The sequence below is a fragment of the Manacus candei genome, unplaced genomic scaffold (genome assembly GCF_025592945.1).
Source record: "Manacus candei isolate 608988 ecotype Guabito, Panama unplaced genomic scaffold, ASM2559294v1 h1tg000063l, whole genome shotgun sequence".
Taxonomy (NCBI): Eukaryota; Metazoa; Chordata; class Aves; order Passeriformes; family Pipridae; genus Manacus; species Manacus candei.
This window is the reverse complement of record NW_026138111.1, coordinates 2,041,652-2,065,746: the sequence shown is the minus strand read 5'-3', so window position 1 is coordinate 2,065,746 and position 24,095 is coordinate 2,041,652. Positions and strand designations below refer to the sequence as shown.

The 24,095-nt window shown below is 41.5% G+C and overlaps 2 protein-coding genes across 10 annotated transcripts in view; both read right to left on the bottom strand.

The window, feature by feature from the left end:
- Positions 1 to 14,695, bottom strand: part of KMT2E (lysine methyltransferase 2E (inactive)) — a 62,819-nt gene extending 48,124 nt beyond the window's left edge. For 5 of the 9 annotated variants that reach the window (XM_051805025.1, XM_051805029.1, XM_051805033.1 and 2 more), the window contains exon 1: positions 14,259 to 14,695. The gene's annotated coding sequence lies outside the window, so the exon portion shown is untranslated. Of the gene's footprint in view, positions 1 to 1,051; positions 1,155 to 1,402; positions 1,460 to 5,638; positions 5,696 to 14,258 lie in introns of those variants that run through there. The other 4 variants (XM_051805027.1, XM_051805026.1, XM_051805030.1 and 1 more) reach the window with 4 other exon arrangements.
- LOC127478889 (POU domain, class 5, transcription factor 3-like) lies at positions 1,087 to 15,080 on the bottom strand. The gene is made up of 2 exons (XM_051805163.1): positions 14,692 to 15,080; positions 1,087 to 1,157 (listed from the first exon to the last, which is right to left on the bottom strand). Exons 1-2 carry the CDS (start codon positions 15,078 to 15,080, stop codon positions 1,139 to 1,141), a joined length of 408 nt encoding a protein of 135 aa, XP_051661123.1. The 3' UTR covers positions 1,087 to 1,138.
- Positions 15,081 to 24,095: the final 9,015 nt, after the last annotated feature.

Sequence of the window (24,095 nt, the reverse complement as noted above, 5' to 3'; positions counted from 1 at the left end):
TTTCTGTTTAGTGTGGTTAAACCATTTATTTTGTGCAAGATCAACCTCCCGCCTGAAACCCACCACACTTCACCATTCATTCACATTGGTTTACACTTTCCATGGCACATTTTCTCTCTAGAGAATACTAAGGGGCTTCTTGACTTAACAGCTGTATCAAGTCTAAAATATGTGAAGCCTCACCATACTTCTCATGATCCATTTTATGACACGAGAACTCTTTTTTAAAAATTAATTGTGCTCTCACAACAGAGAAACACAATAAATTCCAAAATGTTCATCTCTGTGGCTTTGTACAGAGAACATAATTTATGCATTAAACAACAGAAAATAACTTACATATTATCCCTGAGGTATTCCACTTACACAACATTAATCTGTGGTCTAACAAAGACCACATGATTCTTTTCTGCCACGTCCTTCTAAGATCAACTGTGTCACATCACAAGAGAAAACCTTTTCACTGGTACACAGTGGAGGAAAAAACCCAAATTCAGCTCCTGAATCAGAAGGTAAATTCTAATCACCTGAAGCTACATCAGTAGTTTTGAACCTGATCAATACAGGATCCAAACATTCAAAATGAAACCCACTTGCCCTGCTCAGATGCTGGCAGAGGGAACTCCAGGCCTGCTTATCAGCATTATCTTTCTCCTCCTACTTTCTTCTTGTAGGACCATCAAACTCTATCTACAACAGACTCAGGAAACAAGCAGATGACAGATCACCTAGACAGAAAGCATACTTGAAAAATAAGAACTTGGAAGTGTAGCCAAACTGTCCAGATGACTCCAACAAGGTTTCATAATCCCAGCTATCAATCATCCTTTAAGTGTCAAGAGTCCAGACAAATTCTTCCAATGCATTTTACATTAACTTTCTTTTTGTTTCTTTTCAATTTTTACCCTCAAGAAGGCAGAAAAAATATTTTTTTCAGCATTTACCTACTTTCACTTGTATTTTCTTTTATAGATTTAGAAACTGAGTTCCCAGTCCTCACACTGAAACAGAATGTAACAATATAAAATCTAATCAGAGAACTCTAACTTACCTTTATTTTTACTAATCATGAAGCATATTTTTCAAGCCAGAAGAAACCAAGCAGTACTTGCTGTACTGTGAAAGGTACAGTCATTTGCTACACTGGTAGCTCACCTCTGCAAGACATTTAACCTTTTTTAAGAAGGGAGAAGAAAGGAAATAGGACTAAGAAGCCTCCTAGAACCCGTACTGTATGTCTAAGAATACTAAAGCTCTCATCTAGGTGCACAGACAAAACTTTTCATAAAAATCAAAGGTAAGAGGTAGTGGCACCACCAGTAACAACTTGTTTGCCTTAATGAAAAAAAAAATTCCTGAAAAAACATTAATATATCAAGATAACATTATTTATAATACTTACAATAATATTTTTTGTTACAATACAGTGGGGGTTTTTAATCCACAATTATGTCTAACACTACAAAAAACAAAGAAGGGAAAGACATTTAATGAAAGGTGGTTTTACTATTCTTCATACATCTGACAGCTTTTTACACAGATGGTGTCACTGTTGCTTGTTTTTCATTTGCCATTAATCAATTTTCAGATTTGTCATGTGACAAATACGAAAAGCAAAGAGCATATAAAAGTTACTGAAAATACATTCACTACAGAAATTAGAAACAGAATTCAAGCCAAAGTGCAATAAAACATTTGTTTTCTAATTTATAAAGGGACATCAGTGAAATCATGAACTCAGCTTATGATTAAATTACATCCTACCTCAAATCTAAGTGTTTTCTCACATACACAGAAGACTACACTAATTTGATTGTTAAATCCCTTCAAGTTTCACATCACTAGGCATTACAAAAATACTGAGTCTTTTATTACTGTTTTTATGACTTCAATATACATCTGAAGTTCTCAAAGAATTTTTTTCTGTAATCCATCCATTAGTCACCACCCATCAACAATTACAAGATTAAAAAAAATAGTTTTTTGATAGTTTAGATGTTTCACAACTTGGGAGATTTCATCACAGAACGTCTCTGCAAAGAGAATTACCACGACCTCCCTAAACACAGAATTTTAAGGACAAAAATCTAATTATAATTAGCCTATAATTAGGCTATTTAATGAGAGGAAACAGTGCTGGTTTGACGTAAATTATTATTTAGATTTTATGCTGCTGTATGTAACGTTACCTCAAAATCCTTAACTAACGTCACTACAGAAATATTAATATACTAACCAAAATACCATCTCTATACTTCATCTACTCTGTATTTTCAGAGTCCATGTAAAAAATACACATAACTAGAGCTGAAAAAAAATCAATCAAAACCTTCTAACCTATCTATGTATAACAACTATCTTTCCCTTCAACCAAATGATATTACTTTAAATATATATTAAAAATACATAAAAGGTAAAAGTGATAATTTGCCCATATGTAGTAAACTGAGCAACTAAAATGTCTGAGAATTATCTGACCACCTAAAAAGTTACAGCCTTACGCAGTTCCCAACTTATGCAGCAATGGGCAGTGCACCTCATGTTTAAGCAGTGCTTATTTCCCCTGAGTACAAGTACAGAAGAGACTTTCTTTCCTAAACTGAGAGTACTGGCAAATCCCTTGCCTCACAGCCTTACAATCCAGGCAAGAAATCAGTAACCATTTCCTGGAGCAGCATTATCAGAATACACAGAGTGTACATAAAGGCTCATTTTCACAGGATATGCACAAATCTTAAGGGAATTAACTTGAAACAACCAAGCAGACTCGTACAGTCAATTTTCCACTTGAGCACTGACCAAGGAAGAAGAGGAAGGGGTAGACTTACAGATAAAAATAAATCAGAGTTAAAACACCAATTATCTGCATGACAGTCTGGAGTCAAGCAAGACCCTCCAGTTCAACCAGCACAGAATGCTAATCTGGTTGTAACTTCAAGTCAGTTGGAATGTAAAAGCAACCTACAGCACTAAGCCCAAACCAAAACTCTGAACTTCCATTTGCTCCCAGTAGAAAATTCATGGTACTATGAGTCCAGGTTGGCTCTAGAGTTACAAAGGATCACTCTGAAATTAATTTCCCATCTCAACAAGGTCTTTCAGGCAAGGTGCAAAGAGTTCCAAAAGAATATTACTGCTTTCAGACCTCTGCTGATTTCTGCAGATCTTAGCTTTACTTGCTAATACAAGTCATCTCAGGTAATAAGGACAGATGACCAAAAGGTAGTGTTCTGTTTTATTGTGTTTTATTACCACAGCATGCATCTTCTATGTGTAAGGTGCATTTACTGAGAATGCAGCATAAACATTCTCCTCCTCCCTCCCTCTGGTTACATCATACATGTACACCTGTTTTGCAATCATGAGCAAGAGCAATTGTTGTCATGCTTTCCTTCAGATTTACAGGCAAACAATTTTAACCTGTGGGCCTGAGAACCACTCCTGCCCACAAGAAATCCACAGGAACAGATGTAAGGGAAGTCAATACATCTATGCCCTAACAACCTATACAGAAGAAATTTAAGTAAAAATGCACATACCAACAGTTTGTCACAGTCCACACACACAGTGTGAAAAGTACTGTCCTGAACTGTCACAGAGCCAACAAACTGAGCTTTCCTACTTGGCTTCCCTGCCTATGTTTTTTTGTTTGTTTGTTTAGTTCCTTTTTCGTTTTCTATTTAAACTTTTTATTTTTAATTGAGGGACGGAAAAGAGAGTAAGACATTAAGATTTTACTAAATAAAACTGTATGTTTTGCTAAGTTGCTGCTTTCTATACTGCTCTGAGCATTCATGTCTATACAGTAGTTGGGTTATTTGCAAAAACAGTGACAGAAACTGACATTTTAATGGCATACTCTAAATATCCTTCAAATAGTGAACTACATGTGTGTGTATGTGTATATATATCCACATAGAAGCACACAAATCTGGAAAAAATATGCAGTATACGTATAGATAGCATAAATACACCTATCAAAGTAACCAATACGTATTCATTGCTGTCCGTTTCTAAGGAGGTGACATCTTTAATCAGACCTAGAAGTAGAAAACATGAATAAATGACTAATCTTACCCACAGGAAGTTTTCTCTGTTTCCCCTGACATGCTCCACAACTGTACAGATTTTGTTAAGAGATCAGGATGGATATCCAACTTCCAAATGTTACACCACTGCAGCTGCAGTATGAACTATGCAGGCTTAAAAACAACTCTGAGTCCAAATTCAGACCTTTGCTATTGTTTGCTGCTTTCTATGGTAACAGGTAAACTAGCAGTTTACTTCTAATTCGTGCCGAGACAAAAAAGAAAGGGGAGTAGGGAAAATAAGACACAATAAGGACACTCAAATATATAAATTAGGATCTATTAATGACCAACTCCTGCAAATCATACAGAAGAAACAACTTGTTCTAAAAGAAATCTGGTTTCCTATGTATTTTGTAGTTTGTGCCCGAACATTCCCACTGACCTAATATTCTCTCTATACCTCTCACAGCAGTTATCTTCCTCCTCATCTTCCTCATCACAATATTAACTGCTTCCAGCCTCACTCACAAGGCCCTCAATAACCTCTCATGCTCTCACAGCAACCTACACAGTCAGCAATCACACATCCATCTAACTTCCTTATCAAGTGCCCTGTCAGACAGCCAAAAAACCCAAAAAAATACCGGCTATGTGCTGGTTGAAATTACACACATGACAGATAACGGGTAAAATCATCAGGCTTCCTCTCCCAGCTTCTCCCAGGACACTGCTCATAGCTGCTCCCATCCTCTTTTGGATTTTCATTAAGCTTCAGGCTGCTCCATGGTACTAAGTTCCTAACCCTATCAAATTTCTGTTTTATTACATTACTGGTTGTACTGACACAGACCTAGTGATCATCAGACCAGCCTGTTTAAGAAACATTGCTACTACAACTAACTAGAAGGTAGGACTCCTCCTCCAACTTTGCTTTTGAAACAGTGCCAATACACAGTAAGAGCAAGCACAGTGAATTAACGAGTTCATTAGCACAGAATCTCGGAACAGCTTGGGTTAGGACGGATTTGAAAGATCATCCAGTTCCAACCTCACTGCCATGGGCAGGGACACCTTCCACATCAGGTTGCTCAGGGCCCCATCCAACCCAGCCTTCAACACTTCCTGGGATGAGGCATCCACAACTTCTCTGGGCAACTTGTTTTGGCCTACTTATGAGACATCATGAGGCAAATGCAGGACCTTAAATTCAAAGGCCTCTGTCACATTTGGAGTGACAGCCAAACTTCATGAATTGGTCCTGAGTTTGGGATCTAGAACAAAGACACAAAACCCCCTGCCTCCTCCATGGTACCCAAGATTTACACATAAAAGCCCTGAGTACCAATTCTTCAGTACCCAGGTCATGCATTACACAGACTCCAGTCTGTGAAGAGCGAGCCACCCTTTCAAGTATAAACCTAGACTCAGTCTGCCGGTTTAGCCAAGTTTCTGCCATACAGAAAAGCTGGTTTCCCCTGCAGGTAGGCTACTTTCTGTCTTCTATCCGGTCCAGCAGTGCTGCTCTTGTGCATTCCAATGATGGAAAGTGGTATCTCTTCCTCAAATATTTATGCCAGTCCCTTAAAACACAGAAGACTTGCCCTTACCTCTTCTCTCTCTTCACTCCTTTTCTTCTCTCAGTGGAAGTTAGACAAAATATGGGACTAGGAAGAGAAAAAGAATGAGTGATAGAAAGGAAATAAAGGTAAAAGCAGTTAGAGAAAGAGTAAGGATTAGTTTATTGAACAGAAGTCAAGCAGTAATCAGAGATATACAGACCAATACCATGCTTAGAGATTTTAAACGTTGTATTTACAGAGTTCAATGCCCAAGACTGAAAAGACATCAAGCAGTTGGCAGGTAATTTAAGTTTAGTAAAGACCTGCAGTACCTTGTAAAATAAATCACACACAAAAAGGCCTTTCCACTCAAAAATCATCAGTTATTTGAGCTGGAGAGTCAAGGAATTGCAAAATACAAAACAAGTACCACACATGAGAAGAGTAAAAGAAAAAAAAATACTTTTTGGTAGCAATATTGCTTATAGCTATGAAAAGTATGTATTAGCTACCTAACGTTAGCATGCTATAGTATATCACTGAGAAATGTAAAATTCCTTTAAAGAAAAATTCAGAAGTTAAGAAAACACGTAGTTTCCCAGTAAAAAGACCTCAGTTTTAAGTCATTCTTTGTGTTAGCTATTTTACTCCAAACGTTTATTTCTCCTTCTACCACAAAATGATAAAAAGCTGTTGATTAAACTTATACAAGATGCCTCTATGTGACTTACCAATTACTGACCAAGAAAACATTCACAGCTATTACCCTAAACTATTATTCTTGACAAACATACAAATATATAATGTATTTATGCAAGTATATACAGTCCATATTCTCTAAGAATATAAGTCATGCCTACAACTGTAATGGCTAAGTAAACTTATTTTTTATTAAATATAACAGTATATCTCATGGTAATTCAATCACTGGAAGCATTTAGTGACCGATATTCCCTCAAGAACTAAGGCTTTTGGGGTGGAAAAACACATGGCTAAAAATATGTATTTGTATTACCTTCAACAATCTAAATATTTTGCCAGCTTCATGTCATAAAATAAACTAATTAATTTGTTTTGTCTATGTTGCTTAGTAAGATGTGGGAGTCTGCTGTAATTATCAGCTACCTACTACAGAAAAAGTAAATTATTTCAAGCCTGACATTTCAGCTGAGCATGTTTCTGTTTTGACATGTTTTCATGTAGTAGATTCCAAAAAACGGTTCCCCTGTTTTATCAGTAGCATTTGATTTACATGAACAGCTCAACAGTGCTCCTACATTTATTTGTGGAAGTAATTTGTAGACATTCACCTAATTGCTACACTAACGCCTAGGAATCTAAACACAAGCAAGTCAGAAAGTCACACTCTTTCAAACACAAACTTTTAATTCTTTCTAGCAGTTAGAACTCTTTTGTGTTATTTTAACCAGAGTTCAACCTGGATTGTATTTTTTGATAACAACTTGGCAGTATTTCAATGTTCTTCACAAAAATTTGGGGAGGAAACTGGCAAGTAGTAGTGAGAGAACAGACTGGGGGGAACTAGAACATGTTCAAGGACAGATAAAAAAATACAGAAGGGTAAGATCAAAAGAGCTTTCCTATTTTCAAGAAAACAAACCCCAATTTATTTCCAATTGCAAATATCTTGCAAAATTGTATTATTTGGGTTAAGTACTTTAGATTTCATACATTTTAACTGTATAACTTTGTGTTGTCAATGGAGATTTCAGTATGTGTTTTTAATTGTAGTAACAGAGATATGAAATACATAATCTTTGAATAAGCACAAAGAAATTCTGCCCAGCAATGGAAGATCAATGCACAGCTTTTAATTTTAAATACTACTGCCACACAGAAGGGGACAAAAAGATACAGCATTTGGCTTTTGTCTTTCAGCACAGCAGATGTGATTGGAAAGTAAGGCAGTAGAGAACATTAAAAAAACCAACACCACAGTCATTCATAAAAATCCTGCATAATGATATTACACATTCACATCAAGCATTCCTACCCAAAGCAGAAGAGAAAAAAAATGAAAATAATTAGCTGAATTACTTGGTAAAGCATCTGAGAGAGAAACTGTACCCTTATAACCAGTAAAATAACTACTGTATTGTTTATCAGCTGTATATAAGGTATTCACATTTCTTTCACTGTTCTAGAACTATAGGTTCGGAAACCAAACGAGAGGTGTAATCTCTCTGTACCTTCCTCAAAAGCTATAAATAAGTTGTAATTCTTAAGTCTTCACCTTCGGTTTAAGCACAAGCAACTAAAAACATTCCTTATTGGAAAAGTTTCTTTAAAACAACAGTTAAAACAGGATTAACTGTCTAGACAAGGAATATCATCTGTCTTGTGATATGGTTTTAAACAAACCCCATTATAACCATTCTAATTAGGAGTTAGGTCCCTTTGTCTACTCAAGGCAAGCCAAGAGCTTGTTAAAAAGTATCTTTAGCCCTCCTCAAATTAGAAGACTTAAAGAGTAATGAACACCAGACCAATTTTAGTATTCAGAACTGCACAAGGTAAAAGATCCAAACCTCCCATCCTGTACACCATGTGAAATTCTCAACTGGTCAATACCGGCTGTTTCACCAGTTTCTATGACTGATACATAACACTGACCCAGAAAAAATCCTTGCCTCTGAATTGGAGAGACATGACTGTGACAGATGAACCCTTTGGTGGACAAGGAACTGGCTGGATGGTTTCACTCTTAAGAGCTGTGAGCTGTCAACAGCTCGATGTCCAAGTGGAGACCATTGATGAGTGGCATTCTGGCATTCCTCAGGAATCAGTACTGGGACCGTTGCTCTGTTGGCAATATGGACTGAGTGCACTCTCAGCAAGTTTGCTGACCACATGAAGCTCTTTCATGTGGTCAACATGCACAAGTGAAGAGATGTCATCCAGAGAGACCTTGACAGGCTTGAGAGGTAGGCCTCTGTGAACCACATGAAGTTCAGTACAGCCAAGTGCAAGGTGCTGCACCAGTGTCAGGGCAATCTCAAATACTAATACAGGTCAGGCAGAAAATAGATCGAGTGCAGTTCTAATGACAAAGACTTAAGGGATGTTGGTTGATGAGAAGCATAACATGACCCAGCAATGTGCACCTGCAGCCCAGAAAGCCAAGTGTCCTAGGCTGCATCAAAAGCAGTGTGGCAGCAGGTCCAGGGAGGTGATTTTGACCCTCTACTCCACTGGAGCACTGTGTTCAGCTCTGGAGTCCACAACACAAGAAAGATGTGGACCTGTCAGAGCAGATCCAGAGGAGGTCACAAAGATGATCCAGAGGTCTAGGCATAAATCCTATTAAGACAGGCCGAGAGAAGAGGGTTTCTTCAGCCGGGAGAAGGCTCTGGGAACACCTCAGTGAAGCCTTTCAGTACCTAAAGGAGGCTTATGAAAAAAGATGAAGAGTGACTTTTCACACGAGTAGACAGTGATAGATAGGACAATGGGGAACAGCTTTTAACTAAAAGATGAGAGATTTAGATGAGATGTCAGGAAGAAATTCCTTACTGTGAGGGTGCTGAGACACTCAAACAGGTTGCCCAAAAAAATTGTGGATGTCCCATTTCTGGAAGTGTTCAAGGCCAGGTTGAATGGGGCTTTGAGAAACCTGACCTAGTGAGAGGTGTCCCTGCCCATGGTATGGGGGCTGGAACAAGACGATTTTGAACGTCCCTTCCAACTCACACCATTCTACGATAAGGGGACCAACAACAGACTATAAACCTTCCCTTTTAAGTACAATAATGTCATCAAAATCTACTCTTATCATCTCGTCTTTGAACTTGACGGTAATTTATTTTTGCGTTGAAGATATAAAAGTAAATGATTACCTAGATTATGATGCCATAAAGTACACAAAATGCAACTGCAAAACGAGAACAAAATAAAAAAACTTTCCTTAACCTGAGCCTGCAATATGAAATTTTAATATCTCTGCTACTGAAAGTATCAGCTTCAAACTAAATTCTAAAACTAGGAACAATACTATTTCGGCAACTGCCTGATTTGCAAAACTGCTGGGCCCTTCCAAGTCTCACCTCGGTTTTACAAGCCCGCATCACCATCTCAGCAGTGTATGAACTATCCCATGAAATGAGATAGCACTCTTGCTAGACAATATGCTAAACCAATACATTCCACTGGCACAAAATGCAATCTGTGTGCTACTACAATATATTTTTCACTTGCACTTTTGAAACACATAACTTGAATGGACATTGTGATTTACCATAGTTCTTACCAGTGCTTTAATTTTAAAAAATAAGATAACCAAACACTTAAATCAGGCATGTTAAAAAACATACGTTTTGTTCAATAAAATTGTCTTCAAAGGTTTACAGATAACCTTAATTATTAAAATTTTCTAACCACCAGCAGAGCTTAAAATCTTGCCTGTTTCATTAATACATTAATATCTGCAAAAGGAAATAAAAATAATCTCAGTATCTCCTAGCAAGTATACGAAATCTTGAAAAGGTTCCTTTTAAATAATTTGTTTGTTATGCCTTAAAGGTAACAACAGTTTTTCTTTGAACACAACTATAGAAGGTTTTTTTCTGTAGTGTGAAGGTCATGAACAGAATTTTGGATCTTCAAAGACATTAGGTTAACTTTTGTGGGCAGAATTCTTTGGTTACTAAGAAAACGTGAACACTGAAGTACATAGAAAAATCCATCTGACACCACTGAAAAGCCCACTACAATTACTATTTTAAATAATCCAGACTTTGGAAGAATTTAAAAGTTTGTGTTTTTTTCTTAATCCACATTCTACATCTGCTAAAACTTTTTTTTTTCCCCACAGATATGTTTCAAGTTTCATTCTTAACAATAAATCAAAACTACTATTTGCACAGTGGAAACATTTAAACACTGTACCTGTCCAAAAAACACTGTCCAACAAAATTTGCTTTTGAGAGATTCACAAATGCTCATCTGTATGGAAGTCTCAAGGCCAATAACATAGATGCAGTTCTTTAGGATCACTCCAGAAATCTAAATTGGGTTCTATTTTATATCTTCACTCATCTACATCCCCTCCCCCAGATTTTATCAAAATGTCACATGACAACAGCAAAATACTTTCATTAAACCTTCACTTACATTAATCTAGTTACAATAATACTAAGATTTCACAATTACATACACCACTCCTTAAATCAGTCCCACAAATAGTCCTTACTAAAATTAGTATTAGCATGCATGCAAAATTAAGACTGTCCTTAAATCAAACCGAGATCAGACCTGGAGAACCACGACAGCCTTAAGTGACACACCGATTTCTGGATTTCTGTTGCTTTCCAACACAATATTAACAGTGGTGTGTGCTGAAACTGCCCAAGAGGAAATTAGGAGCTGCATTACCTCAAAGTAACCTAAAGAGGTTACTCTAAGAGAAACTTTCCCCAGATTTAGTCTAAAGAGTCAGTATTATTTCTCCTCTGGAATTTCCCAGATGGTAAAAAAATCTCACCCAAAAGGCTAAGTGAAAGATAAGCAAACTTTTCCTTCAGATATGAAAAGCTTCATGATACATAAATGATTTGATAACTCCAGTCCATATAACTGCATTTGTAACACAATGTTTGCCAAACAGAAGTCTGTCTTGAAAAAAAATGAAATTTAGATTTCAAACCTTCCCTCTTTCAAGAAGTTTGCATTAGTTTTGCAGGCAGAGTATGTCATTCTTTATGAATATACACATAGAAACATCAGTGGAGTACAAAATAAAGTAGAATTTGTTTTGTAGTGTCGTCTCTACAAATGGAGAAACTGAGTCACGAAGGCAAACTGACTCATTAAAACTCACACAGGAAAACTCTGAAGATCTCTATAAATTCCCAAGAGGTTTTTAGTGCATAAAATTTGGCAATCTATAAAATAAGCTGTAAAATTTGAAAATTAGTATTTTTGGTTTTATTTCATTACTCCCCCATCACTTTCTGTAAAGTGTACAAAATTCTTTTCTCCTAATTGTGAATTAGATGTCTGCTTGAGAACATGACTGAGGCCATGAAGAGCTGCAGAGCTGTATAGCCCTCTAGGTCATAATACCAGAAAAAAATCAAGAACAGGAGTTTTCAACCTAGGGAGAGGAAATAAAAAGGCAAAAGGTTTCCATAAAGGCCAATACACTCTTTGGACTTTTATAAATGTATTTTTAAACACACAGAGTAAGACATGGTTTATGAAAAAAAAAAATCATATCTTTATAAATAAAACTGATATGAGCATGCATTACTGGAGAATTAACAAAATCCCTTAGACTTTGGCCTCAAAACACACTAAAGGCATGCATTAATAACACCCTGGAAATCTAATTATCTTACTGTTCAACTTTAGGTACACTTTAAACCACACATCAGTGCTTCTAAATGGTATCTAAATTAAAATTTTTCAGAGATTGAAAACAGTTTTTCCATTTCAATGCCTCACTTTTGATTGCTTAAATCCAGAAGGTTCTAAAGCTATATTGGAATAGGAATTCATATCTCATTAAGTTAAGGATGAGATTAAAGATACGCATTAAAAAAAGTGAAAAATTTTTTTATTGTTTTTTAAAACATACAGTTGCAGCCTCCATAGTATGTATCAGAGTACACTACACCAACTACCACATAATAAATCCTTGTGACCTCCCTTCCCCCCACTCAAACATATTTATAGTGGTGATACTAAAAGGTTCATATTTCATTTAGGAAAAAAATTAGAGCTTACGAACTGCACCTTCTCTCAACATTTGAATGTGTATTACCACATACACAATTTACACAGCAATACACAATAAAAATTGAAGAAAAAACGTAATGGTAAGATTACATGGCAAAAGAAATTTCGCTTCTTAATAAAGTAACAGGTTATAATCCAGTATGCATTATTTCTTTAAGTATTAAGTTCATTTTGTATCCTCACACTAGGAATACATGGAATTACTACACTGATGTCCAGCGAAGGTGTTTCCTGGAAGGTGAACATGACGTTCACAAATGTGCTTCCACAAAGAATTTAGCTTAGTGATCTTAATCCACTACTTGTGTTGATAAATATTACTGATTTTGTGTCGTTAACAGGACGGACAGATGTACAGTGTCTATCACAAACGTAGGGGCTTTTCCAAATTATTAAACTGACATACATATTACCTTACAGCAACATATACACACCCCTCGAAGGAGCTGCTTGAGTCTGTTGCCTCTTTCCACCCCCCTTCTCCCCGAACAGAGTGGTCTCGTTCACTTGCCTTTCACACACATAACCAATAAAATTAATCAGCTGGAACACAGCATTTTTAAATCGTAGTAAAGTCAAGAGATGTTTTGTACGTTATTTGAAGGGAACAGCCTTTTCATTAAAACATAGTAAGACTCTAATATGCTGCAGACAAACGCACTGCATGGGGTGTGGAGGACCCGAGCTGATTAGATTACCACAACATCAGCCTGAGGCCGCCATTTTTAGAATCTCTAAAGGACAAAAGAGGGAAATTAAAAAATTTGCTCCACATTTTTTTAAAAGTAACTTCAAAAGTATAGCGATGATTATCAATTAATCATGCATTGTAACTGAAGCCACGCATATCTCTTTCTTTTCACCGATCTGAGCCCTGAGTAACAAAAACGCTTCACTATTATTCTTTTAAGGTAGTGTAAATAAACAGATTAAAACATTCCTAAATCTAGATGCAGCACTGAACTTCTGCTTTTTACGACACGTAGTATGTACCATTTCAGGGGACCTCAGGGCTTTCAAACACCGCACATTCCCTAATGGCCGAGTATAGGGGAATACAGGACCTTTATAATCAGGCTATATTATGTTTCTCTACCCTATTTAGTATTACACAGTGAACCGTTTGTTTTTCCTCCCCTATGTCTGCAGCAATAGGGCCTAACCCACCAACACTTATCGCTTCAAGAGAGAGACTGAAATATGCCACCCAGGGAACACGAACACCGGCTGCAGAAACTAAAGCAAGAAAGGGATGCACCAGTGCAACTACTTACAGCCTGGGGAAAGGGGGTGGGGAGAATGATCCCCTTTTAAATTGGCACAGAAACTCCCGGGGACTGCTCTCCGTTTGTCCAGGTTACACCTCGAAGCGGAGATATTAACAGGGAGGGAGGCAGGGAGGCGGGGGTGTGGAAGGCAGAGAGATTAGGCCTATAACGAGCCATTTTAGTACCACAAAGCAAAAATATACAGGATGGAGGAAAAGAATAGGCTTCCCCAAGCTTCGTAAAACTCAATACGCAGTCCCAATAAGGCACAAACCCGTTCTGAAATCCGCCAGCCCAAGGAAGCCTATGTTGTCACATAATAGCTCCTTTTGGCTCATTTTCCAAGCATAATGCATAAATCTGGCGTAACTGCCAAAAAATTCTCCTCAGCTCCTCCAGTTACAGTAACCCGCCATATTCACAAGATATAGCGACAGCCTGCCATTTTTTAACCAAACCCCCACAAAAGGAAAAGCAAATTCAAGGCAACTTAAACAGAAATTAAACGCATTTCATGGTGGGAAGGAGTTATACTCGCACCGAGGGTAATGAGACGTTCCCGTCGCATTTCATTCCCTTTCTGCCACCCCCCCCTCCCCCAAAGCACCCACAGCAGAATATGCTGATAATAACCAAAGACTCACCTGTAATGGTCACAGGCCAGGCAGCAGGACCCCTCAGCTGAGCCCCTTCTCTATCCCAACCAAAACAATGCAACAGCCCCACTGCGGATATCCCTACCCTAGACAGGACTCAGCCCTCAGCAGGCTCTAGTAAAAGAAAGAAAAGGGAAAGAGGAGACCCCCCCTCCCCCCAAACCTAGCTCAGTGCGCAGAACCCTACAGGGACCAGCTCAGAGGCGCCCTTGCCCTGGGACCTGTGTACAAACCCCGCTGCTGCCGCCGCTGCTCCCGTGCCTCCCTCCCTCCAGCCTCCTACGCTCCCTTCTATGTCACTGCCTCTCTCTGGGAAAATGGCGTCCGCTCTCCCCTCCCTCCCCCTGCACGGGGCTCACCCGCCCCGCCTGACAGGGGCAGGGTTACCAAGGCGAAGCCAAACAGCCGCCATTTTACTTACGGGCCCGGAGCGCAGCCCGCGCCCGCCGAGCCCTCAGTGTCCATTTTACAACACGGCTGAACAGCTCGGGGGGTCTGGGCGCGGCCGCGGCACCAGACTGCGGCAGGGGCTGGGCAGGGGGGCCGTGAGGAGGGAAGTAGGGCAGCGGAGGAGGGGTGGCTGCAGCGGGGGCTGGCGCCGGGGGCGATCCGCAGCCCCGGCGGCGCAGCCCGCGCGGGAGGGGCGGGGGCTCCGTCGCGGCCTGTTGTGGGGCCGAGCGCGGGCGGGAGCGAGGATGTCTGAGTCAGAGCTGCATCCTCCGATGAACGAATGCCAAAACTCCCTCCTCGGCCGCTCTCCCCCACCCCGACCTCCGGCTTCTTCCTCACGACCGTCGATGCTCTCGGCATGCATGTTCTTTGTGAACCTTAAACTGAGCACATTTTCGCCACAAGCTGCGCGAAAAGCCGGACAGACCCGCCGGATCTCACACACGCAGAGGAACTTACTGAGGGGCGGGGAAGAAGGGGGCGAGCAAAGAGCGGGAGCTTTGGCCGAGACCCGCTCAGGAGGTTTTGACTGAATCTCTCAGTAAGACACTCGAGGCTGAGAATCTTCCCCGAAGCGTTTAGGAGTCATATATAAGGCAAGTGGGAGAGAGCTTCTTTCCTGAAAGCAAGTGGGACAGCACAACGCGTTTTGCGGGGAACGAGACGAGCAGCGAACGAGCCTCGTTTGCCCTTTAGGGAACGGCGCTCAGGAGCAGGAATGGCGTGCTTCCATCCGGACCAGCTGCGCTGGCAAAGCCAGGAGCTCGCTCAGCGTTTCGGGGCAGATGCAGCTTCTGCCATTTATACCAAGCCCTTCTTCCTGCCACCATATCTCCTCCCAGGTCCCCGCTCTGCCCGCACGCCGCCCTATCTCCCCTGCCCGACTTCAGCCCCTCCAGCGATACGGCTGATTGAGGGAGGGGAGGCGGCGGCTGGGGTTTCATTCGACGCCCACCAGGGGCTGAGCGAGCCTCCTTCAGTGCGCAAACTCGGGGCACCAGATAAAAGCTGGGCTGGCAGCTCTTACCCTGCCTCGATGGAGCCGCAACATTCGGGTGACTGGAGAAGCAGTTAGCAGCAGCGCCATAGACTAGCGTCCCCCCACACCTTGAGCACAGAGAGTTTGGGGCTCTAAACAGCTGCTGCTGCGGCAGGAGGGAGCCGAGGTGAAGGGATCTGCTAGCTGGTTGGACGCAGAGGAGGCGGCTGTAATGGGGCATTAAGTCTAAGGGAGGAGGGGGGGGCGATTAAACGTCTTGTGATCATGGCGGAGTCTATGGGTATTTTTTCCTGTCTAACTCTTCTGTGCGTGTGTCTCTTGTTTCTTTCTCTCTCTCTCTCTCTCCTTAGGGCGCTTGGCTGGGGCTGCTCGCTCGGGTTCTGCCTGTTGTTGCGCGAAATGGCGGCTGGCGTCTTGGTGGGTTTGGTTGTCGGTTTTTTGTGTAGGGTTGCCTTTTTTTTTTTTTTCTCCTCTTCCCCTCCTCTTCCCCTCCCCGCACTTGTGCCTTGGCTGCGGCTCCGCAGCGAACCGCGGCGGAGCTCGAGTCAGGAGGGGGGCGGGAGCGGCGCGGCAGCCAATGGCCGGGCCGGCTGGGGTGGCCCGGCGCGCCCTGATTGGCTGGCGCTGACATCATCCTGCAGCAGGGGCAGCCGCAGCTGGGCAGGGTCGGGAGCTGCCGGGGGAGGCAAAGGGAGAAAACGGGCGCCATGATCCCAGCGCCAGGGAGGAACTCCGCGGGCAAGGCGTCCGCGAAGAGCTGGTGGAAAAGGAAAGGAGAACCAGGCCTGGGCTTCTTCCCAAACAGTGCTGGGGCTGTGCGGAGAGGAGCGGGGGAAGAGCGAGAGGGGAGCAACTCGTGTCTGCCTTTGTAACTGCGTCAGTACAAGATGGCGCAGGGTGTCCCTGGAGAGGGAAGGGAGTTGCACGTCCGCCGGAGGTCATGTGACCGCGTTGCATTCCTGTGGGGTTTGGCTGCGGACCAAGCTGGCTTAGGCGGCGGCGGCTGCCCGGGACAGCCCGGGCTTCCCCCCCTCCTCCCGCACCACGCCGTCGGTCCCGCGCTGGTTCCCTTCCCCCATCAGCCTTGTGCACGAGGGTGTAGCTGCTGCCGAGGAAGGTTCTCGCTTCTCTCCTTACTCTCCACCCACCTCCAGGGTGTAGCTGCTCTCGGGGGAAGCTTTCCATTCCGCCCCCTCTCTGCGCAAGGCTTTACCCACCGCCAGGGAAAGTTCCCCCTGGGCGCCTGCTGGCTCCACCCGGGCGTGGGAGCCGGGTGCGCTCACGGTGGTGCCCGCCCGGTGCGAGGGCACTCTGCTCCCGGTCAGGCTCCCGGGGTCACGGAGTGGTTCCTACCGAAACAGTCGGTTTAAGCGATGTTTAAATGACCTCATTAAAGCCGCTGAGGAAAACGCACAGGCTATGCGGAGTTGTTCTTCTGACGAGGAGGTCGTGGCTGCTCCATTGTTGCTCTGCCGGGAGTACTGGGCGGGGGGGCCAAGGGAGAATCTGCGAGGTGTTCATGACTTTATTCTGTTTGAACAGGAAAAGTGGATCGCTGTTCTTTTATTTGTGTGTTGTTGGATCCTGTTGTAGGGTGTTGAGCAGCTTTTCTGCGGGGCGATGTGCGTATTCCGAAGTCAGGTCACAGAGGCCTGTTTCTATAACACAGGAATTGATGTATATACTTAGTGCAGATGAAAACTGTGGTTTGCGAATATTGTGAGGACTCCCCATGTTGTATTTTCTGAGGTTCATAGGCAAATGAACTCGTTACACAAGTCTGGGTAGGCTTGGAAGATTGGCAAATATATTTTCTGGGTCTTCTATTTTTTAAATATTTTGATGCAGGGGAAGTGAAAAATGTATGTTTACCAATCCTAATGCTTTTCTTTAAGGAATGCAAGTCTTACTGTTTGGGTGAGGTTCTTGAGCTTTGAAAGCCGTGCAGTGCCAGTTCCTATGTCTTGTTCTTGTATGCCACGGTGTAAATTTTAGCCACTGCATCTAACCCAATGAACAAATTAACAGTTAAAATTGCTGATGCTTTAAGGGTGGAGGTTTATTCTATTTAAAAATGTTTCACTTTTTCTGTTGTTAGTTTGTCCCCAGATAGATAAGATTTTTTTTTTCTTTTTACTTCCCCAGTAGTAAGCTGGTAGGGGACAAAGCTTGAATATTTCGTGAATGGTATTTGAGAACTACTGGAATGAAAGTAACAGTGTATGACTAATATAGAAGATTCCTGTATAATAGGTGGTCCTTAATATGTGTTACATAAGTAGTATGGTGAGGTGGAGTCCAGTTACATAAGAACTGACTGGGGCCTTAGGAGTTACTCTAAGTGGTCCATATTGGTTGCATATACAGCCTGCGGGGCATCCCTATGTTGTGGGAGGAGGGGTAGAAAAACAGGATTGGAAGCATCTAATAGCACTACATTTTTCCTTTGTAGGTTATATAGAGGATACCAGGAAAGAAAGAGAGAAGGCAGTAATTAAGAATGACACAGTGTGAAGCTTTCAAAAGTCCGGAGTCTCATTTGAGTTTACCTTTTAGGACATAAGCTCAGTTTCAGCAGCTCCCCTTTTTTGAGTGTCTGAAGGTGGCTGTCAGCTGAGCATTGTGCCACCCTAGTTCTGTGCATACTAATATAAAGAACGGGATTCTTGAGTCCTAGAGGTCGTAGGCTTTCTTTTTTTTTTTTTTTTTTTGAGGGGGGAAAGGTGGCTTCCTGGAAATGGTGTTAGGAGGAGGCAGTTGGTTTGTTGACCACTGGATTACTGATTCTTCTTGTGTAGTCATAGTATGACACAAGGAAAATACTCACTTTGTAATGGAAGCTTCCAGAGGGGCTTTCAGTGTACAATGACTCGTTTCATACAGAACAGATTTATGTGTGAATACTCTTTGCAGATGTGTTAAAGGAAGAACAGTAATTTGAACTAAAAGATGAGGAAAACCCCCATATTTTTATTAGTACTTACATTTAGGCTTGTGTTCTATAATTATGAAACAGGGAGTAATTGCCTACCTCACTGTAAGAGACTTGTTTGAATGCTTATGTTATAGAATACCTGGGAATGAAAAACTTAAAAATGGCACCTAGAGTTTTAATTCTTAAAGCAGCCTTTTAGGTAGCTCACTTTTGTATCAGATTTTGCTTGGAAACCAAGAAATGAACTACTTTGAGAGTTCTCTGTAACTGGCAGCTTATTGCAGCAGTACTTGAACAGAGGTGTGGCTGTGCTTTCATGAAGCTATAGAAATGAAGACAAGTTTTAATGAGGTGGTAATAATTTCTTGTTTGTTTCTAGGTTGTTTTTATTAGCTGTTCTCAGGGAAGCAGTATTAGTTATCTTGAAAGAAACAGTAGCTCCAGCAGTGTTGCAGTGCGGTCTCAAAACAACGTCTGATGTATTCTGAACTACTTCTGCCGAGGGCGATGAGTAAAAACCAAATGCGCATACTTCTCTGAGACGGAAACCTTAGGGGAGGGGATTTGCCCAAAGGCCAGTCTGATGCAAGCTGTGTGTTAATCTGGAAGGAAAGGGGAGGGAAAAGAGCTGTAGGAGGGGGAGACTGGGTAAAAACGGGCACGTAGTTTACATTTTATGGTCACAGCTTACCAGGGAGAGTAACAATTTCTACTGAACTACAATTCGCTCCTTTAATGAGGATATTTCAGTTGGCTGGACGTTACCCAGCAGTTAGAGTTGTGGTTCTGACTTGCCGTGGAAGCCTGTCTGTGCATGTATATGTGGTCTGAGCCTTTGCGAAGACCTGTTATTTAAACACTGTTGTTTACCTTTAGCCTACAAAGGGACTGACAGGATTTCAAGGGTATTTAGGGGAGAAAGGAGAGGGATACTAACAGTGTAATAGATCAGAGTATGCATTAATGTCATAGCTGAAACAGTTGAAGTGGTGCCCGTGCTGAAAGATGATCCTGCACCTTTTCTCAGCTGTTCATTCTTGCTTCTGTAAGTGGGCGGGGGGGGGGGGGGGAGTAATAGTGAGGAATGGATCTAACATAAACCTAGTTGTAATGGATGGCTTTCTAATGTGAATGTTCATTGTGTGGATTCACAAATGCTTCTGTTTGAAAAGGAGTAGAAAGAAGCAGCTGCTGGGAAAATGGAGATGTGCAGGTTTTTATTGTTAGTGAAGTTAGGTATGCTTTTTCTCACCAAAGATACAATTATTAGGGAATTTTGACAGGCAGCTCTTAAAGGCTAGTGTAACTAGAATCACTGCTGGGGTATTCAGTGAAGAACTGTTCCTACAGAATGAGTTCTGAGCTAGTTATAAAATGTGATACTTGTGGGTCACAGTGGTCACTAGTCAAATGAATTTGCATTATTTGCATGTAGTAAAGGAGGTCTTAGTGACTGACAGGTGATCAGTTTATCCACCTGGGTATGGAAAAACTGTGTTCAACACTCAAACAGCAGCACGACAGGAACTTCCTTTGCACACCACTTCAGGCTTTGTGTTACAATGAGCCCTTCTGAAAAAGTTGTGACTGGTAAGGTTTTTCTTTAGGAGGAAAACAGGTTATTGGCTGGTCCTACAATTCTTAACAGTTGAGTTCCTCACTTAAAGGAGCAACTTTAAAGCTGTTGTGTGGCCTCCTAATCCTGGGATTAGTGGGAATTTGCACCAGGTTCAGCTCATTGCTATGACCTTTGGGTAGTGAAGTGGGGCAGTGGTTTGTTTTCTCCTTCTAGCCTGACCTTGTTATTTGAAGTAGTCTTTCTGATGAACTTCTGGTTGCTTTGGAGAGCAGTACTAAACTCCATGTAGTTACTTTCCTAAGTGAGATAGTGCTCAGACCCAATTATAATGCAGCACAAGCCCTATCAGTAACAATTTGATAAAGATGCTGAAAATAACCAATGGTTCCTGAGTAATATAAGATTTTTGAGGATCTCTAGGAAGAAAATGGGGGAAAATACTGCCATTTTTGGAGACTTGGGCTGTGCTAGAGTTGGGAAGTTACTGAATTGTGGGCTCCAGCACCCCAGAAGTGCAGCTGAAGGTGCTCCTGTCACAGAAGGTGTTTGTGTTCCTTGTAAGCTTAGAAACTAAGCAAATCTTAGCTGCTATATTTGTGTGCTTATTAAGTGTTGCACAAAAGAGGTCCCTTATCTCTGCTGAAGATTCTTGTTGTGACTGCTCTGTCTGCAAGCTTGTTAATATTGCATGGTCATGCAGTGGATATTACTCAGAAGTAGAAATGCAGCTTGATTGCAGCAGTATATTGTGTCTCTTCAAAGGTTTAGCTTTTGAGGACTGCTGTAGTCCTACTCAGTGTGGTCTGTTAGGGCTCAGAGAGTTTCAGAAGTACTCAACAGGATGAGAGAGCTGGGGTTATTGAACATGGAGAAGGCTCTTGGGGAGACCTCATTGCAGCCTTCCTGTATTTAAAGGAGGCTTAGGAAAAATAGAGTGACTTTTTGCATGGGCAGATAGTGACAGGACAAGGGGAAATGCATTTAAACTAAAAGATGAGATACTTAGATTGGATGTTAGGAACAGATTCTTAGAGGGTTGTGAGGCACTGGAATAGGTTGTCTGAAGAAGTTGTGGATACCCCATCTCTGAAAGTGCTTAAGGGTAGGTTGGATGGGGCCCTGAACAAGCTGGTCTCGTGGAAGATGTCCCTGCCCATGGCAGGGATGTAGGAACTATATGATCTTGAAGTTCCCTTCCAACCCAAACCATTCTATGATGTCTGACAGCAGAATGGTGCACTCAGAATGGGTAGCTTTCTGACATTGAGTACTACTGGCTATAATAATGGATTTGTTTCCAACAGACTTCAGTAGATTGGCAACTAATAAGGTTTTGTATTGGTGGAGTTTGATTCTTAGTATCTTGTCTAAAGAAAGCAGTATCTGTCTTTCATCCAGTTGGTTGTCATGTGTATGGATCTTTGATAGCTGCTTGATCCCATCTTAGTACAACTGCTATAGATGAACCAAATACGAGTCCAAAACTACCTTATGTGGCAGATTTGGCATGTCAGAACTAGTAGGGAGGGCACAAGAAAAGCTGAAGAGCTAGCTGAGAAACAAGCATTAAATCCAATTCTTGTGCTAAACTCCCTCCTCCCATATTCCTGCCTTTACTTAGCACGTTAGAGGACTGTCAAATTTTAGTGAAATAAGGCAAAAAAAATTGGAGATGTAGGACTGTACCTCTTTATTAGTCCAGACAAAGCAATCCCTTGAAGAGACTGAGACTATAGCTGGTCCTGATACTGAGATAGGAGTTGAATCTGTAGCCTAAGAGATCTTTTACCAGCTTTATTCTGGGGTAAGTGCTCAACTGTGCTGCTTTTGGTTGTGCTGCTTTGTTTTGGGTCACAGTGTTTGTGGCCCAGTGTTGTCAGGTTGGTGATAGATTGTGCAATGTGGTCTTATCTGCTGAGCCAGGGTAAGCTGTCTCAAATTCCATCCAGAACAACTATGGGCCTTCTAATTAGAGAATTTTATAGGAACATGTTACTAAATGTCATTGTCACAAATATCACAAATACAATTTAGAAGACTGGTCTTCATAAAGTGAAACTATTTCTTTTATCAGAGTGGTGCTACACTTTGAATTCATCTCCAAAGCTGTGCCCCATTACCCCAGCATACGTGTGCTGGAACAAGCTCATAAGCTTATAAAGGCATGCTGGGCAGTTGTCAGATCCTATTTTTAAACTGTTTCTGAGAAACACTTCTGTCTCCTATCTCTGTGTGGTCATAGGAAAGGCTATACTTCATGCAGGAGCCACAATGTCTGGGCTCAGCTAACAATAATTTTTGAACTTGAGTATGTCCTCTTCAGAGGTAGTAGAATTGAATCTGCACTGACTTCTCTTGGGAAGGAGTGATGACAATAACTAGGAAATAGTGGTAATGAGTCCTTGACTGTCAGTACCAATAATAAAAGATACAGGTCTCTTCACTCTTGTGACCAGTGACAGAACTTGAGGAAGTGGCATGAACTGTGTCAGGGGAGGTTTAGGTTAAGTATCAGGGATACTTTTTCACCCAGAGGGTAGTTGAGCACTGGAACAGGCTCCCCAGGGAAGTGGTGTCAGCACCAAGCTGAGTTCAAGAAGCATTTGGACAACACTCAAGGCACATGTTGTCATTCTTGGGGATGGTCCTGTGCAGGGCTAAGAGCTGGATTTGATGATCCTGATGGGTCCTTTCCACCTTGGCATATTCTGTGATTCTAGCTCTATGGTACTTGACAGTCTAGCCAAACTTCAACAGGAATCCTGATGGCTGAGTGTGAGAGCACCTGCTTTGCTGTTCTCAAGGGAGGACAAGAAGAGCTGGAACACTTATGGGGTCTCTCCTTGTGAATCTTCAACATATCATGTTTACTTAATCTGCTACTGATTTGCAGTAACCAATTTACTATAATTGTGTGACACAACTGTATGCCACCTTTGAATTTTCACTAACGTTAGAAAATTGTATAAAAATACAATTGGGTTTCATAGGCAAGCAGAACTAGTGTTTTAAGGCTTTTTCTCCCTGTGTCTAACATTGCCTCCTTTAGACTAGGCCCGAAATACAGACACTATATGTGAGTGTTAACATATTCCTGCTGTACTGGGGCAGGCATTGCAAAATTGAAAGACCACTTCAGAGAATATATATTATATAGCTTGGGGCAAAAAGTAAAGAATACTGTTGAAGCATTTAGACTTGATTTTGTTTGTCTCTTAAAATTGACAGACAGGGATATTTCAAACTGGAGAAAGTACTATGAACAGGAAGAAAAAAAAATCATGCTGCTATAAAATGAATTATACAGCGTAAAATCAACATACTGGGTTCTATGTGTCTTAGAACTCTTTTGAGACACTCCTGGGACTCTGCAGTTGCTAGTGTAGACCTAATTGATGGGAGGGAATCATAATTTCAAAGCATTATTAGGACTGTAGCCTGAAGGCTGTAGCTAAGCCTGCACTATTTGTAAGAGTTGACAGTACAGGTCTTCTGGTTTTTCTTTTTCTAGAAAAGGCAAGCTGTTCTTCCACACTTTCTGCAGATTGTCCCCTACAAATAGTGCACTGCAGATTGTGGACTACAAATATTAGTGGCCTTGTAAGTGCAGCTGTTATCTAAAATGGTTTGTCTTGTCTTCTGTTTTAATAATCCTGTTCCCGTTAGAGTAAATTGAAGTTGTTAACAGAAACCAAGGAGAAGAGCAGCTATCTGAATTTTACCTTGAGGCTAAGTGTTAGTGCTTATAGAAGGGAGGGGAACTTATCATCAGACCCATTTTAACCTCATCCTACAGTTAGCAAAGCAGGGGGTAATCTGTTTGAAGGGTATAATACCTTTTGTCTGTTTACTTAACCGGCC

What these genes read in the sequence shown, in the direction of transcription:
- LOC127478889 (XM_051805163.1), bottom strand. Translation starts at nt 15,080, where the DNA reads ATGCCGAGAGCATCGACGGTCGTGAGGAAGAAGCCGGAGGTCGGGGTG.